This window comes from Strigops habroptila, chromosome 5 (genome assembly GCF_004027225.2).
Source record: "Strigops habroptila isolate Jane chromosome 5, bStrHab1.2.pri, whole genome shotgun sequence".
Classification (NCBI taxonomy): domain Eukaryota; kingdom Metazoa; phylum Chordata; class Aves; order Psittaciformes; family Psittacidae; genus Strigops; species Strigops habroptila.
In genome coordinates this window covers 65,109,362-65,126,104 of record NC_044281.2, presented here as the reverse complement: position 1 = coordinate 65,126,104, position 16,743 = coordinate 65,109,362, and the positions used below count along the sequence as shown (strand labels likewise).

The 16,743-nt window shown below is 35.9% G+C and overlaps 1 protein-coding gene across 1 annotated transcript in view; it reads right to left on the bottom strand.

Annotated features, from left to right (window-relative positions):
* Nucleotides 1-16,743, bottom strand: part of LOC115609141 (protein FRA10AC1) — a 29,079-nt gene that overhangs the window by 8,093 nt on the left and 4,243 nt on the right. The window contains exons 2-9 of the mRNA XM_030488982.1: nucleotides 16,167-16,243; nucleotides 14,092-14,184; nucleotides 13,963-14,008; nucleotides 12,040-12,116; nucleotides 11,268-11,351; nucleotides 10,714-10,798; nucleotides 4,792-4,837; nucleotides 1,210-1,323 (exon numbers count right to left, since the gene is read on the bottom strand). Coding sequence (XP_030344842.1) covers nucleotides 1,210-1,323; nucleotides 4,792-4,837; nucleotides 10,714-10,798; nucleotides 11,268-11,351; nucleotides 12,040-12,116; nucleotides 13,963-14,008; nucleotides 14,092-14,184; nucleotides 16,167-16,243 — 622 coding nt within the window. The remainder of the gene's footprint in view (nucleotides 1-1,209; nucleotides 1,324-4,791; nucleotides 4,838-10,713; nucleotides 10,799-11,267; nucleotides 11,352-12,039; nucleotides 12,117-13,962; nucleotides 14,009-14,091; nucleotides 14,185-16,166; nucleotides 16,244-16,743) is intronic.

Here is a 16,743-nt window from a genome sequence, read left to right as displayed (position 1 = left end):
CTGTCACCAACCACCTTGTTGTTTTTCATGTGCCTTAGCATGTTTTCCAGGAGAATCTGCTCCAAGATTTTGCCAGGCCCAGAGGTGAGACTGACTGGTCTGTAGTTTCCTGGGTCTTCCACCTTCCCCTTCTTGAAAATGGGCGTTATATTACCCTTCTTCCAGTCATCAGGAACTTCACCTGACTGCCATGATTTTTCAAATATGATGGACAGTGGTTTAGCAACTTCATTCGCCAGCTCCTTCAGGACCCGCGGATGGATTTCATGAAATCCCATGGACTTGTGCACGTTCAGGTTCTTAATATGGTCTTGAACCCGATCCTCTCCTACAGTGGGCCTAAGGTCTTCATTTTCACAGTCCCTGCATCTGCTTTCCAAGACTTGGGAAACCCAAGTACAAACCCAGATTTTACTAAATCTGGAGAAAGATCACAGGTATAGCACTGGCAACTCTTCATAACAAAGTTATCAGTTCTTATTACATGCATGGATCTTCATGGACAGACCAAATTGTTCTACAATTATACCAAAGATCTGCAAGCCTCTTAGAGCTTTGCCAGAGACCAAGTGCTGCCACATGGTGCACAAAAGTGCACAAAAGAAAATACACCATTAGCTTGTCTTATGCCAAGTAACTGTGTAAACTGTGGTAAGTTTAATTATCTGATGAACATATCAATATGTACACAGTATTGAATAAGAAAATCCCACTGGAGGCAAGAATAGAAAAGGAAGTGATATAATTAAAGTTAGAATTTTTAGAAGAAAACATGAAACTAAAATCAGTAGAGCTGAACGTGTGCAAGAAGTTGTCTGGTCCAAAGCCCTAAGGAATCCTCAGACACCTAACTGATTAAGCAAGTATGGTGATAAAATCCTCCTTACAACACAGTACTGTCCATTAAAACTAGACATGCTTGAATAAAAAACATTTTATAATCCGTTATCCTAATTTATGGCACCACCGATCATACAGCATGAAGTGTTCAACCTGTAACAACTTTGTCATATATAATGATAATAGCCATTCTCTCTAAATCAGGACCATCATACTACCTGTAATTATTATAACAAAATTATCTCCTATTCAGCATTTTCCATTCTGTATGAACCAATAATCATTATCATCGGGTCTCACTCAACAGCTTTTAAAGCACAAGGTATGTGTCTTCTTTTAAATGTACATATCCTTGAAGGGCTGACTTACTTAATTTCACAAGTGCATTCCTCTTTTCACCATGTTCAACGTAACCAAAATTCACTTCCCAGCTCTTCAGACCTTCTTTTTCATCACAGTGCTTATTTCCACAGGAAAACTGACCTTTAAAGAAGTCAAAAACAGCAAACCATGGTTCAGTGATTAACATGCATAGGTTTGGGCTTGTTATTTTCAGTTTTGCTCAGTTTTTCCTTTTTATTTTCCATTTCTTTCTAAGCGAAAAAGCACAAATCTAAAAGTAACATCTAGATTAAGGAAACAATAGCAGATAATGCAAAGCATTCTATCATAATTGTTTAGTACTGAATATTAGCAAAGAAAGAGCATAACTTGAACTGTGTTTTACAATGTGTAGGTGAAGGCATATGTTATAAAATAGTAAGCCTAATACTGAACTCCGACGAAATGAATGTCACTAAAATACATTCCATAGCCTATATGATTACTTACTTAGCAGAGGGTGATGGATCAGGAGGTGCGATTCAGACATGCATCTTTAATACCAGTGAAGTATCATGTAGGTACAAAATTGAGATGCCCATGTTCTTATTACCTTCCTAGCTCAGTTGATATACTGGACATACAATTTGTATTCTAATGACTTGCCATAAACACTTTACTTGTCTTTTAAGAAAAGGAAATCCAAGTCTGTAAGAAATTATACATCAGCTTTATAAGCTTCCTTGGGTTTATTATGTTAAATACAACACTAATTTTAAAACAATTTACACATAATGTTGTTCACACCACTGGGTTCCCAATATTGCAGTAATGAAGATACATATATTCCCTTTGCAGAAGACTGATATGTATGCAGAGCTGGCAATAAGGATATGTATTAATAGGCTCACAAGCAGCACCACTGGTGAACAATTAACCTCAGAACATTCTGCTTAAGTTGCTAACTAATGGACTGGCAGTGTCCTCAAATACTTCAGTTCTGCAATGTAAAACCAACTCCAACGCTAACACTTGAACACAAAAACCAGATTGGTATATGGCTACACAGTGCACTATCCAGGTATTGATACCCTGCCCATTTTGCATGGAGGAAATTACTGAGAAAGAATAAATGGAAACAGGTTTGGAAGAACATTTGTTTAAATAAGGTAAAGTATATTATATGTGCATTTATGCATATATAAAATAGGCTAAGAGAGACACTACTATGCTAAAAGTGAAATGTTAGTTCAATGAAATAGTGAAAAAAAAATGGAAAGCAGGTGAATTTGCAGGTATTAAACCCTATTTTGCCAAATAATAGGGCTGCTTTGAGTATTTCACTATGTAATCAACAAATACAAATAAGTAGAAAATAGCACATATACCCACATGTTCAGCTTTACTCTTTCTGTATATTGTTGAAAAAGTCCTAATCCACCTCTACCCAATGCTTCCTATTTTCCTACTGAAAATATTTTAGGTCCTTTGCCTAAAATACCATTTATTATAAAATGTTATGCCATACCTTACTATTCATGCTTTGAAAGTAGAGAAAAAGTACTTGGGAAGGCATGCCAAATATATTTTTTAAACAGCTTAAAAGCTTTTAATTTAACTAATCATGTGCCTACTATTCACTGATTTATAAAACTTAAAGTAGGGCTTCTACCTTAAGATTTTAATTAAGAAAATGCCCATTTTGTGGAACCATTTATTGAAACTATCAATTTATTACATCATTAACCACCATTAAGATTATATTTTAAATTTAAGGAGGTACAACAGCAATCTCCAATATGACCTCTTATGAGAGAAGACGAGAGGAGAAAGAGAGAAGAGGAAAAGAGAAGAGAGGAAAGAAGGGGAGATGAGGAGAGGAGAGAAATATTATGGCATTTACAATTATGCCAGAAATACATTACAATTGCCAGAATTTACCAGAATTACATTTACCAGAATTACATTACAATTGCCAGAATTATATTACAATATGCCAGAATTACATTACAGAATTACATGTACAATTATTACAATATACACGTAATGCTGCTCCTTTCACTCATCTGAACCCTTCTTCCCCTCCATGACCTTATGAAGACAGACATTGAAAACAAAGCAATCAAATGTGAGTAACCCATTCCTGTGTTCCCTTCTTAACATACCCCAAAACACAGTGCAGTCCACCAGCAGTGGTTCTCATCACAACTATTATTGTCATAGATACAATAAGCACCCGCTCTCCTTTTTTAAATATGAATTATCAGACAGGTAGGTATTAATGCTTTATTAGATTTAATTAAAGCAATTTATATTACTGATTTACACTTAAAACAGCAAAAGAAAGGCATTAAAGATTCACACCTTTTTTTAAAGGACCATCTGAAACTGCACTTGAAATGAGCATCTAATACACGAGCTGAGGTTGAATTCTTGCGCCCCTTAGTGGTGAAAGATACAGTTTCTCAATTCTTATATTGCTACTGTATGCTTTTCATTAAGATTCCATTAAAAAGCTTAAAACATGTAATTCTGCACCTTCTCCCACATTCTTAAATACGGAGTACCAGATATCAAAAGTAAATGCAGCTTTAAATTCTTTTTCAGCACGAAGACATAATTGTTCATAAATTATTTTCTCATTTAATTTTAATTATCTTTAAAAAGCAATCGATAAATCATGTATCTATATCAAATGTAACTATCTTTTAATGCTGAATGTAACAGATGACTACAACCATCTTTAGAAGCTTTAATCTTTATAGGTTAAAAACCCCACCCAATAATGTTCATACTGCCTCCTATGAAGTGATACATTTAAAAAAAAAAAGTATATTTCTAACTTCTTGCAATATATTATAATAAATAGAGCTGTTTACAGAACTGCTCTGATCAACAGTATCACTCCATGCAATCTTCTTGTGTGTGCATGCATGACTTCTGAAAACCATACACGTGTATGAAGATCTACCCACAGGAACAGCAATAGAATCGTATCATTTTCTTCCTTGCTTGGCTAATTCAAAAATTCCATGTGCCCACGCCATGACATGGGGATCATTGTGCAATGTCCCCATAACGCATAAGTAAGAACTCACACACATAAGCAGGTAGAATAAGCTACTGATTTAGAAATAGGATTGGGAGACATGACAATCATCCCCACTAAAGCTTTCAAAACCAATTTACCCTAAACCAGACATCACACATGGAACTTTAATTAAAAAGTAAATATTTTGCAAAACAGCACTGGAGAAACAGTTAAGAAAATTATTTCCTGAGGAAAAGTATTGAGAAACTTCAATTAAAGGCATCAAAGACTAATGAGGTAACAGAACTCCTGGAGAAAGGCAGCTAAAAAAAATATCCATGAAAAGCTACATTATCAAATGCATTATGCTGGTGTTCATTAAAAATGTGACCCTGTGAAAGTAAACCACACATTCTCTTAATTTTAATCAGTGTGCACTCTAGAGCTATGTGACATACACCAGCAAAGTCAGAAATTAGGTCAATTAATTGTCCATTATTATGCGATAAACTTACCAGTACTGTCTGACAAAAATATGCCAAAAAGCAGCAAGAAAAGCATTAAGGCAAAAAATAATATAAAACTAAACACAGCATTACCTTTTCCTGAAATTACTTCTTTCTCATGTCGCCATCTAAATCCAAACTGTTAAGATAAGAACCAAAATTGTGAACAGTCAATGCATTCAGTGTAAGGGTAATTTCCGTTGACTGATGTCCTGCATGTGGTTCATCCATTCAATTCTGGTTAGTAAAATTTCATTTCTTGCTCTGTTAATTAAAAATATGTCTCTGCCTCTGCTCGCCAGAATGATTTCAATTTACACATGCAATTCAAACAGCAACTTTCTAAAAGGCTTCACAGCATGCAGAAGAACAAATAGGAAATTAGGATAGACTGGCTTTACTAGATACTTCCTTGCAATTTTGTCCATACTGAAAACACCACTGGAATACTGAAAAGTCATATTAGCACATTATCAATAGATCACTCTTACACTCTAAGGCAAAAAAATTCAAACCAAACCAACCAACAACTAAGTTGTATTTCTCTTTACATTGCCTAGAAACTTTACCTGTAGATAACTCATCTACTATTTTTGTTTTCCAATAGAATTTGCTTCAACCTCTCAAAATGGCAAGTACCCCAGCGAAAAGATTGAAGATGGGAGTGTGAACAGCTTGGAAAAACAATTATATTCTCACTAACAAGTAGAAAGAGGTATACAACTTCTCCAAAAAAGGCTACTTTGTATTTTCATTTAAAATTCATGAACACAAGATGACAAGAAGATAAAATTGCTTCACTGTGAGCAAAGCACAGAAGACTCTGTACTTTATGTTAAAAGACAGGCAGGCAAGAGGGAGAAGAAAGGTTACAAAATCCAAGAGGTACAAAAATGGCTGCAAAGGCCATCTTTGGCACCTAGGTTCCAAAGCATCCTTTGAATATGAACCTTCTCTTGCTGCACTGACAGCCTGAAACCACACAAATGTGCATTTTGTAGATGCAGTGGTATAAATTCTGCAATATGCTGTACTGATTTTCAATCTTTCCAATTCAGTTTTAAACACTCTACAGAAGTACAGGTACCTATTGCTGTGTGTGGACTTCAATATGCAATAATAATTCTTTATCTGAAGGGCAACGCTTGGAGTTCTCATGTATGAAGTAGTATGTGGTTCAAAGAACATCAGAAAAAAAAACCATATAAACTAAAGTCTTGGCTTTTAAAAATATGCCATACTTTCATATACACGCTTTGAACCTTAGTAACAAAGCTAAAAAAAACCTAGCAGAAAGACATCAGCAGCCAAATATTTTGTCAGCACTGATTGTCCCCAAGTCAATATATTACATAGAAGATGTCTAAAAATCTGTACACCAACAAAATACTTTCCTCTTTAAATCAGTCCACTAATTTTTGAATTTGTACTATAACATAAACAATGTTTTCACACCTGCTGCTTTCACTGGTAAAAAAAATCACAGAAGATCAGGTTCTGCTATCATACTGTGTATGACAGTTTGCTAAGGCTGGATTGGGTTGTGTTTGGCCTACTCTGCAAACCTGCAGCGTGGTCTGAAGTACCATTATACCACTCAAGCTTGGGTCAAACAAAAAGAAGTCAGTTGTAAAAACCAAGTGCTGAGAAAACTGTGCTGAACAGTTCAGTGAAAACAGAATGTAAAATACACCTGTGAATGTAGAATTAGTGACGGAACGAGCTCATCCAAAGAGTGATGGCAATTGGTTTCGCTCTTCAAAGAGTATCTGCTGGTTTACAAGGTTTTCTAATTCTGAAAAGCTTGTGATGCAATTGAAAAATACTGCAAGTTTACTATTAAATGTCAACAGTATTTTGGCACCAATTTGGAACATGTGTGCTGCTGGCAATAAAGAATAAAGAACAATCTGACCTTATCTGTGTGTTTGCTTTTTCATAGTCCATCTGCTACTTCACCAATCACCAAGTTATTTGCTACTGGAGTAGACTTTTACGCAGATTTTCCCTCACAGTCTGAACTTGACTCAACACAATGTAAATGATATTGTATCCTTACAGAGTATTTCTGTAATGATATCAAGAAAAATAAGCAAAATAAAAGAGGTAGCCAGAACCACCTGTAAGTACACCTAGGACAAAGGTTGTCCTCATCTACATCCATTTTTGCCAATCATTCTTCCACCAACTAAATGAAAATGACAGAGAGTGGCCAAGGCTAAGAAGAAACAATGAAATAAAAATCAAATACAATTGAATTCCTCTAACTAAGCTAAAAATCTCAGGAACAGATTAAACTGTATAAGAAAAATAAAAATTAGGGTATAATGTTGAACAGTCAGCCTGCAATATTAAGGATGCAAAAGCATCATCAGCAGACAGCATGAGGCTTTGAGCAACCTGGTCTAGCAGGATGTGTCCCTGCTCATGGCAGGGGGGTTGTAACTGGGTGATCTTTAAGGTCCCTTCCAACCAAAACCATTCTATGATTCTGCCTCATCTTCTTTGTTAAATGAGTTCATCAAGATCCTAAATGACCTATGATCCTAAATGAGCTATTTCTACAAGGCAGATCAAAACAGATGCTTTACGAGAGTATCAAATGGTTAACTTAGTAAGAAATGATAGTATTAACAATGTGAAAGGCCATTTAATATCCATAAACTATAAAATTCCCAAGTTAAATATAGATTGCTTGTATAATATGCATTGGCTGCAGAAGCAACTAATGTCTAGTGACCTCTTTCACAAAAAAAGAAATGTATGAATTTAGACAATACTGTGGAAAAATGCTATATTTTAAATATTTTTATTTTCACAAGAAAGCCTCCATGCTGAAAAAGTGACAAAGGCAAAAGTGTCTTCTACCAAGTAGAAGACAAGTTTGCCTAGAAATCTGAAAATGATCTGGAAATCAAAACAAAGTATAAAATGTATTCTGTTTAATGACCAGGTGTCAGACAGATTTCATTTCTTAGCAAATAGGAGACATTTCCAATCTGTTAAGCTACAAAACAAAGCAGAGAGACAGCAAATAAGAACGTTTCTAGGAAAATAAGACAACAAAGATAACATTTCTAGTCCAATGTGTATCGAAGTAAAACTTACATGCAGAGCACTCTTCCTTACTGCACTGCAAAACTGACAATAGAACTAAACTATCTGACAATGCAGACAGTCATTTATCAGCCTCAAAGCTTGCAGACAAGATACACTGAGGGTTCAAAGACAACCTTGACCTAAAAATTCTGATTTAGGGAAAATATAAGAAGTAACAGACCCATCACAAGCAAGAGCTGTCAGAGCACACTCTTCCAGTGTCTCTAAGTAGCCTCACAACAGAGGGTCACCTTGGCATTTCTCATTAAAAGAGAAGCAAAAAATTTTATGTCCTAACTACATAAAGAAAAGTGGGACCGTGGGTCACAGGGTTCCATTTGCCTGCAGTCAGCAAGGTGAGTGCAAGTGTGCAAATGAGTGTGTGAGCACTAGTGAAGACTGAGGCAAACTAGCGGTCAGCTAGGTGAAGTGGTCTGGGAGCAAGGAGGGTGAATGGGTCACCACTGGCCAGGTCTGGGTGCAAAAGCACCTGTGTATCTCTAATGACAAGAGCACAGAGTGGGATCTCCTATGGGACCAGGGGAGTCCCAGCCATCTCTGTGTGTGCATATGTGTATATGCATGCACATATGTGAGGGAAACAGTCTGAACAAGCAACTGAAGAGCAGCTGTGGCATTGGGGGTTCGTATGTCTTGGGTCTTCTGTTTTCTTTTGAGCTGTGGTCTTTGACAAGGTACTTTGCTTATTTTTCAAGAGAACCCCTCGCATAGCACTGGTCCTTATCATCATCCAGTACTTAGGAAAACAGTGTTTTTTCTCAGAATAAAAGTTCTACATGAGATCTAAGATACAATCTCTGTGCAGAGGTCTTTAAAAGAATTAGCTGGCTAGAAGATTTTGACCAGTAACAAACCAATTACAGTTGTGAAAAGACAGACGGGTATGTACATGCAAGTCTCAATCTATGCTATATATATGTCATTGTTTAAGCCCCGAACCCAGGACAATATACATTAAAAACATCACAGAAAACTGGTCTCCAACTTTACTTTGACACCACTTAGCAGGATATAGAATCACGGAACAGTCCAGGAAAGGGACCTCAAAGGATGATCTGGTCTAAGCTTTTGTGGGAAAGGGAGCCTAGATGAGGTTACATATCACCCTGTTCAACCACATCTTGAAAACCTCCAGTGATGGAGACTCTACCACGTCACTGGGGAGGTTGTTCCAGTGAATTAATGTTCTCATTGTAAAAAATTTCTTCCTTATATTAAGAGGAAGCATCATCATATAAAGCAACAGCAATTACCATACAAAAGGCTGGCCAGCTGAGAAGCTTGTAACACACCCTGTACCTCTCAAAGCACCAGCACTGCAAAACAGAAGGCACAAGAGGCTAAAGATATCCAACTTCCAGTTTCTGGCAATGCAGAAAAAGAATCAAGGCAGAAAAAATCTGAAAGCACAGACTGCATTCCATTGGTGTGAATGGGATCAGCAGCCTATTTCTGACTTTCAAGAAAAAAACCTGCTTTGATATCCTGCTGTACCAAACATGGACATGGACAGGGACAGATCAGTAATTAGAAACAATGAGATTTTTCTCATTTTTCTAAGAATTTCTAAGAAAAGACATGCTCAGAACGTGTTTGAGAACAGAAAACATAGCCTAATATAAGAGAACTAATTACATGATCCAGCAGAGTTATGCTGACATGGCATTTCCAAAAATATAGGTAATGACTTATGAGCACACATAGGAATTCAGAGTGACCTCAGAGTTAGGACAGCCACATTTTAAGTCTGTCAGGGAAACACTGTTTGCACAACACACACACACACGAAAAAAAAAAGGAAACTGGGGCAGAACTGTTTCCCACAAAAGACAGCAAACATATGGAAACTTGGCACGGTAGTGAAAGAAACAAAATCTGTAAGCATGCTAAGGGAAAATCAGCTGGGGGGGTGGGTTGGAGATTGAGGGATATGAAACAGCTATAGGAAAATAAAATAAAATTTACTCAAAAAAAAAAAAAAAGGAGGGAAGACTTCTTCAGAATTTCACTTTTTATTAATTTTCATTTAATTTTTGCATTTTTTTTGTTCCAATTGTCTTTAGAAAGCTGTCATCTTTTCTACCTAATATTACAGTTTATGTCCAGTCCTTGAAAACATTTACCAGTGAACGTAATTTTCAATGCTATAAATAGTCTCAAAGAACTTTATATAGCCACTGTTTGCAGGGCTGGGTTGTTACTATGTGCTAACAACACTAAGACACATCTGAGTTTAGCAACATTCTTTGCAAAATCACAATAGAAATGTTATGCATTCTTTTTGACTGAGAGGTTAGTCAGTCAGAAACTTCAAAATGACAAAAGGTTGTTCTGGTTAAGAAAAACTGGTGCTGGAATTGGGCTGTTTCTCTTAAATTCTATTTACTTACAAGGAACATACAAATCCTGTTTCCATAAACAGAAAAGAACAACCAGCAAAAGAAACTGTTTTAGAACAGACATTTCCAAAATTGTTTCTGCCAACATCCCAGTACAAAACTCTCTCTTTTTAGACTATGTCTTTTTTTTCTTTCCCCTTAATAGTAACATTCCCAGGGATTTTTTTTAGGCTTCATCTAGTGATTCTCTCCAGGCAAACTTTTATCGCCTTCTCTCCTTAACCTCTCCGCATTTTCTGCCTTATACACAATGTACCTCTTCATAAAACACCATCTGACAGAAAAGCTCCTCTTCCCACAGAAGCACATTTTGGGGGCAGCAACAATGCTTAGATTCAAACTGCTGCTGCTTATTAAATAACTTGACAAGTTCTCACAATTCTCTTTCTAGGGTAGGGATACTAACATTCTGGATTCACAACATATCCACAGTCAAGGCAATTTTTAAAAAAGGGCATACTTTAAAACCAAAATGATTTACAATACTGAAATGTACCTTATTCTCTTTGTATCTGCTGAGATCTCCTATACAGTATTCTTTGAACAACTTATCATAATACTTCTTTGCAAGCCTCTTTTCCCTGTAAGAAAAAGTATTATTTTTATTAAACACAACATGATACAATTCGTTTTACATTGTAATGACATTAGCGAGATAAAGACATGTTGTTTAATCCGAAGAACACAAGTTGCAAGCCTAAAAATGCAACACAAATACACTCACTGAGCTAAGGGATAATTTCCATAAAACTGGAAAAACACATCTAAAATGCATCTACAGCACAAATTAAACTGTATTTTTTTCAAACTAGGCTTCCTTCAGAGTTTTCAAAACAGTCATTTGGATCTCAGAGATCACATAAACATTTCTTAGTTCTTGCTGTCATCAATTAATTTTGCACTGACCTTTATGAGATCTTTCATTTTTAAATGCATTAAGGATCAAAGAATTATCACTAAGTATGCACAGTAATTCTTAATTAGTAGGGGACACCACAAATTTAGTACAAGTGATCTAAAAACAACATGTTCTATAACAGTTCCAGGTACCAATTCATGTCTGCTTCATCATCTTCATTCCACAGGAATCTATGGTTTTCTCTAATAACATCAAGATCCGTCTTGTCATTTGCTCTATAAAAGGACACATTTTTTTTTTTAGTACAATGTAACATTAAAATGAAAAGTCAGTCAAATAACAATTTGGTAAACACCAGTATGTCACAGTTGTGATGTCTACCTCACTGCATAAAGGAATATATTGCTATGGAATAAAACTATCAAAACACGTATTCCCTGGCATACCTCTTCCCTAATGAAAAATTCACAGTGGAAAATGGCCACTGAAATGGGATGACTTGATCATGCCTGAAAATACCTTTTATACTTTTTATTGAAGACAGTAATGTTAGAAGGCAGCTACAGACAGCCCTAAAGAAGGTTATCATTATTCTGGACAACGGATAGCAATTCTGCGCATTTCAAAAGTATTTCAGATTGTTATTTTGAAGTTACTGCCAGATATTTCTCAATGTACCCTCCACACAAAATAAATGCTAACCTGTCATCTTTCCTTTTACATAACAAAACAAGAATAATTCAGTTCAACAAACAAAACCAAACAAACCAAAAATTAAACTAGGCAATTCTGTGTTTTGGTTATTTACAGTGACTGCAGTTACTATTTGTGACCAAAAGAATTAGTAATTTGATACACAGCCACATCCCCCCTCTCCCCACAAAGCTACAATATATGTTTAATGGCTTTACGTAACAGGGGAGCTTTGGGAGCATGAGGGGAAATATTGCCAATGGTTCTTACCCAGAACGTCGGAAATCCTCTATTTTGCCACCATAGTACAAAATGTAGTCTTTCACAAACTTTTTATGTCTTTCATACTGAATAAAGCAATTAAGGATGGTTTCAGAACTTTCTCTTATTTTAACATCGTTTAAAAATAATACAAAAAAATACAAACTTTTTATATACTTAACAGAAAGAAGGGTTAGGTTTTGGTTTTTTGTTTTTTCCAAATACAGGAATTCAAGGCAATTTCATCTTTCAACCTCATTCAGCTGCCAGACCTTTATAAACTTCTATCAAAGATGCTCTGTATGGCATATACATAGAAACTGGGTCCATTTTTTCAGCTGTAAGTTAGACAAGAGCTTCTTCATACTGCAGTTTAAGTTTAAAACAGGTTTGTATTTTTGTATTATGTAAATAGTCTGGCTTCTAAAATGGAATAATTTATTACATTTTATCATCAGCATTCAAATAAAAGTTATCTTCTTTGGTTTAGAGATGAAACTAATGGGACAGTATGTAATGCTTGCTGTAGAACATTTTGGCCTCAGAGACATGATTTGAAACACATTTTCTACCATAATTTGACCAAAAATACGTAATTACTTACTCAGAAAAAAAGTGTCTTCATAAATAAAAACATCATATATGGCTACTTAAAAATATTTTCAATTAACTTGTATGGTGTTTCTGAAGCAGCGAATTAAGAAACATCATCTTCTGGTACAGATCCCAGCAAATACTGCATCAATTTGAATAATCTGTATCAACCTACTATTCTGACATGCATTTGAATTTTATTGAGAAAACATTTTATTTTCCAAAGGCCTTCAAAAAGTTAATTTAACCTCAGTATGTGTTTTTCTTTTCTCTTTCCACCACAAACAGAAGACACAGAGAAGCAAGGCCAGAAGATTTAACTGGCACAAATCAGCACATTTAACACAACATGCTATTTTGTGCTGCTATTTGAGTTACTAGGTGTTAAATTGCGTAATAGTAAAGGTTCTAAATAGGAACCACTCAAAAACATTAGCAGAAACTCATAAAAGTCTCTACTAATAAGTTTTATAGTCATTCCAGCATATACAGGCTTTTCTGTCGCTAATGACAGTCTACAAAGTCAGTGGGACTGATTTAAGATATGTCCCCTTTACAGACATACCATGGTTTACGTAGTGCCTGGCCAAATCCCAAGCAGGTTAGGAGAAGTTACTGTCTGTTTACTGCAGTTTCCAGATTTAAGTAAGTCTTTCCATATATAATTAGTCTTTCCTATTTATTAACTGTTACTGCTGAAGAACAGCTATTTAAACAAACAGGGAACTGATGGTATTTCAGATACACTGAAGTCAAAACATGTAATGCTTGGCCCAGGTGAAAACTGAATGAAAGAAGAAAGGTTGTAACCTAAATAAGATAGTAGTTATAAAAATAGTTAAAAATTATGCGTGAAATCTGATTAAGACATTAAAAAAACCCTTCACATGATATTAAACAGGCTTATATTAGAGTAGCTGTAGAAGATATTACTGGAGATCAGGCTGTTTTGAATAGACTTTTGAACTAGCTAATGCATTGTTAAATTTCCAGTGCAAATGTATTTGTCCATAGATCATAGCAGCCTTATATAGAATTACGTTCTGTATAAACTCAACTGAAACAGCAAAGTGTCTTTGTGCCAGTCTAAATAAAATTCACTGTGTAACTTCATCCCAAACAGGACAAATGATCTTATAGGAAGAATCTGGCAATGCTTCTACTGACTAGAGAATTTTCAGTCATCAGAGCAACAAAAAGAAACTAATTCTAAGAACAATTCAGTATCTGGTGCCACACTGTCAACTGCTGTGCTAACTGAGCAATCCCAGTATTTCACCATAAGGGATAATCTGTGTCCCATCTTCAAACTTGAAGAAAAATGAAACAGAAGGATACGGCATCCATTGCTATCAAGTGGTATCTTCTTTTTTTTGCTTCTTCCCTGTTAATAACAAATATATTTGAGTGAAAGCTGTCTTGACATTAAGGAAAAAATGTCTCACAAAAACAACAGACAGAACATACCTATCCCATTCTTCAGCTGCGAATTGTCTGTGAACCACGCTGCCTTGCTTGGCTTTTTGGAATGGCTTTATGAGAAGGCCATCTTCCTTTATACTAAAGGTAGGAAGGATAAAGGAAGAAAAGTTAGTCAAGAACTTTACATAAGCAATAAAATTTGCATATGCCAAAGTCTGCACTAGCTTGAGTAACAAAACCTGCTATATGGCTAGTTTCTACAGGGATAAAACCAAACTTCAGAACCAACATTAGCTTAGACTTTACTTCATCTGTAGAACAAAATAATAAGGGCATTTGCTTACAGTTAGCATTTAAAGAAAACTGCTTTAAACAGCAGTTCGTAATATTTATTTTTAGCAATATTATCACTATAAAACTACAGTGAAAAAAGCCTTAAGATTCCCCAGTTTCCCTCCACATGCAAAGCTCTATAAATCTCAGCTAACAGCCAAGTAGGAAGTAGAAAGGACAGTATGTTCACTGAATAAGAGCAACTGCTAGTAACCTTATCCCACCCTTTCATGCCAATGTCTCAACACCTCATTAAACAACTCTGCCTCTCTCAGTATAATCAAAAGAATCGCTCATTTAAAACTTTAATACTGCATTGTGAAGCATACTTGTCAGTGGGTAGCTAAAACTGCTTTCAGAATTCAACAAAGTAATAAAATTTAAAGTGATGCACTTTAGCTAAAAGGTATATTTAGTTAGTTCCATTCCTCATAGAGGTGAAGAAAAGATTTTTCCATAATTATCAGCTGGCAGAAAGAATGGAAGCCAGAAACCTGTAGAAAGCAAGCCAGGGAATTCATACTTCAAGCTCTGGAATAAGGCCTCTAGAAACTCAGGGGTTTTATCATTTGCTCGAAAGGATCTGTAGGCACAAAATTCCCATAAGGAGTCTCCATAAAACAGGAATATGGAGAAAACTTTAGACTACTATTTTCCACGAAGTGAAAAGAAGTATCTTCATAGAGCAAGAAAAGGATATAGCCAGATACAGTGAACCCACATAAAAGCCCAACTGGGAATGAGCAGTAGCGTGCCAGAACAAGGGTAATGATGATATTTTTGAAAGGCTCCTGTTAATATTCCACCTAGAATAGAAAGTGGAATGGTATAAAGAAACTGAAAAAAACCAGTCACTGTTTTAGTGGAGAACAGCTACATTTATAAAATAAATGGAACAGCACAATGCCTGCTATTATTCCAATGATTAAAACATGAAATTTTTTTCCCAGAATGCAGTCACACACTGCAAAGCCCATTCTTTCAATTTTACTACAAAGGAAAATATGCAAGAGTCCTAGGAAAGTTTCCAGAAAGCCTTCTCAAAGTCCAGTAATAGAGCAAGGGAGAAACAGAAAAAGGTAGGAAAAATATATGCACAATGTAGGCTAAATGTTCCGTACGGTGCAGAAAGTGTCAAAGGACTATGGTGTCAAAGCAAAATAAATACATAAATAGATAAAAATACTAGTAACGGTGAGATCAGACTACAAAAGTCAAGGTCACTAATTGTGTGAACCACTGAAAGAACTGGCAAAGGTCATCTCAAACAGGAGATGTATAGTTACATTCCAAGGATCGAGCACAACACAGTTCACCAATTCCTAGGCCTCTTCACAAATTAAATGATAAAACAGCAGCACCAATTCTTCGTTTCCTCCAAGCAGGTGTTTTATATCTACAAAGCCTGATGCCATTTGGCCTTTTTTCCCTTGCTCTCTTAGCAGTTCTACGCGTCCTGATGGATCACAGTGAAGCGAACAGTGCAGCCAAACCCCAGCAGTTGATACTAATGCTTAGAAAAATGAAGCACTCTCCTCCAAGACTGAGGGGCATGTAGGCACCAGATGGACGTGGCAGAACGGACCTTAATCAGCTGCCCCTGGGAGACAACAGGCTTTGGCAATCTTGACATGAGGAGATGCAGGAATCAGAGATTGATTTTTCAAAAAGCATTTCAAACCATTTCAACACCACGCTTTACATACCATGGCATAATCTTCTATACACAGTAATAGGCCATTTGCACACAACACATAATTCAAAGTGTTAATTCTGTACTACATTACCTTTTAGCCTTTTGCACAGACTTCTCTCCATTCTCCTCATCACTAAAATCAGAATCATAGCCTCCATGGCCACGTCCCTGAAAATAGACAAGAGTCAACATACCTGCTAATGTAATATGGACACAGAATAAATAGAAATCAGTACTGTCCATCATGCATAAATAAAAGCGAAAAAGACAGAAAGCAAGTGAGCAAGTGCAAATTCTCACATCTGTCTACACCAAACCAAATCCAATAGAAATGCAGAGTATATTCCAAATAATAGAGGGCAAAGACAGACATCAGTCTGTCAAAAGATCACTTTATAAATAATTTATGTGTAGATATCCCCATATTTAATCTTCACATAGATGCAGATAACCAAAAATATGATAAACATCTTTGGTCTTTATTTTCAAATAATCTCTCTTATATAAGAAAAAGGTAAGTATTTTCCCCAGGAGCCACTCATTCAGTGGGCTGGAGGACAGCAACCAATGTGCCCACATTATTATTAAAGATGGAAACAAAAGTTTCTTGGGCTGTGGTACAGAATTTACATTAGATCTTATACTGGTAGCTGGAAAGCTGGTTGAAA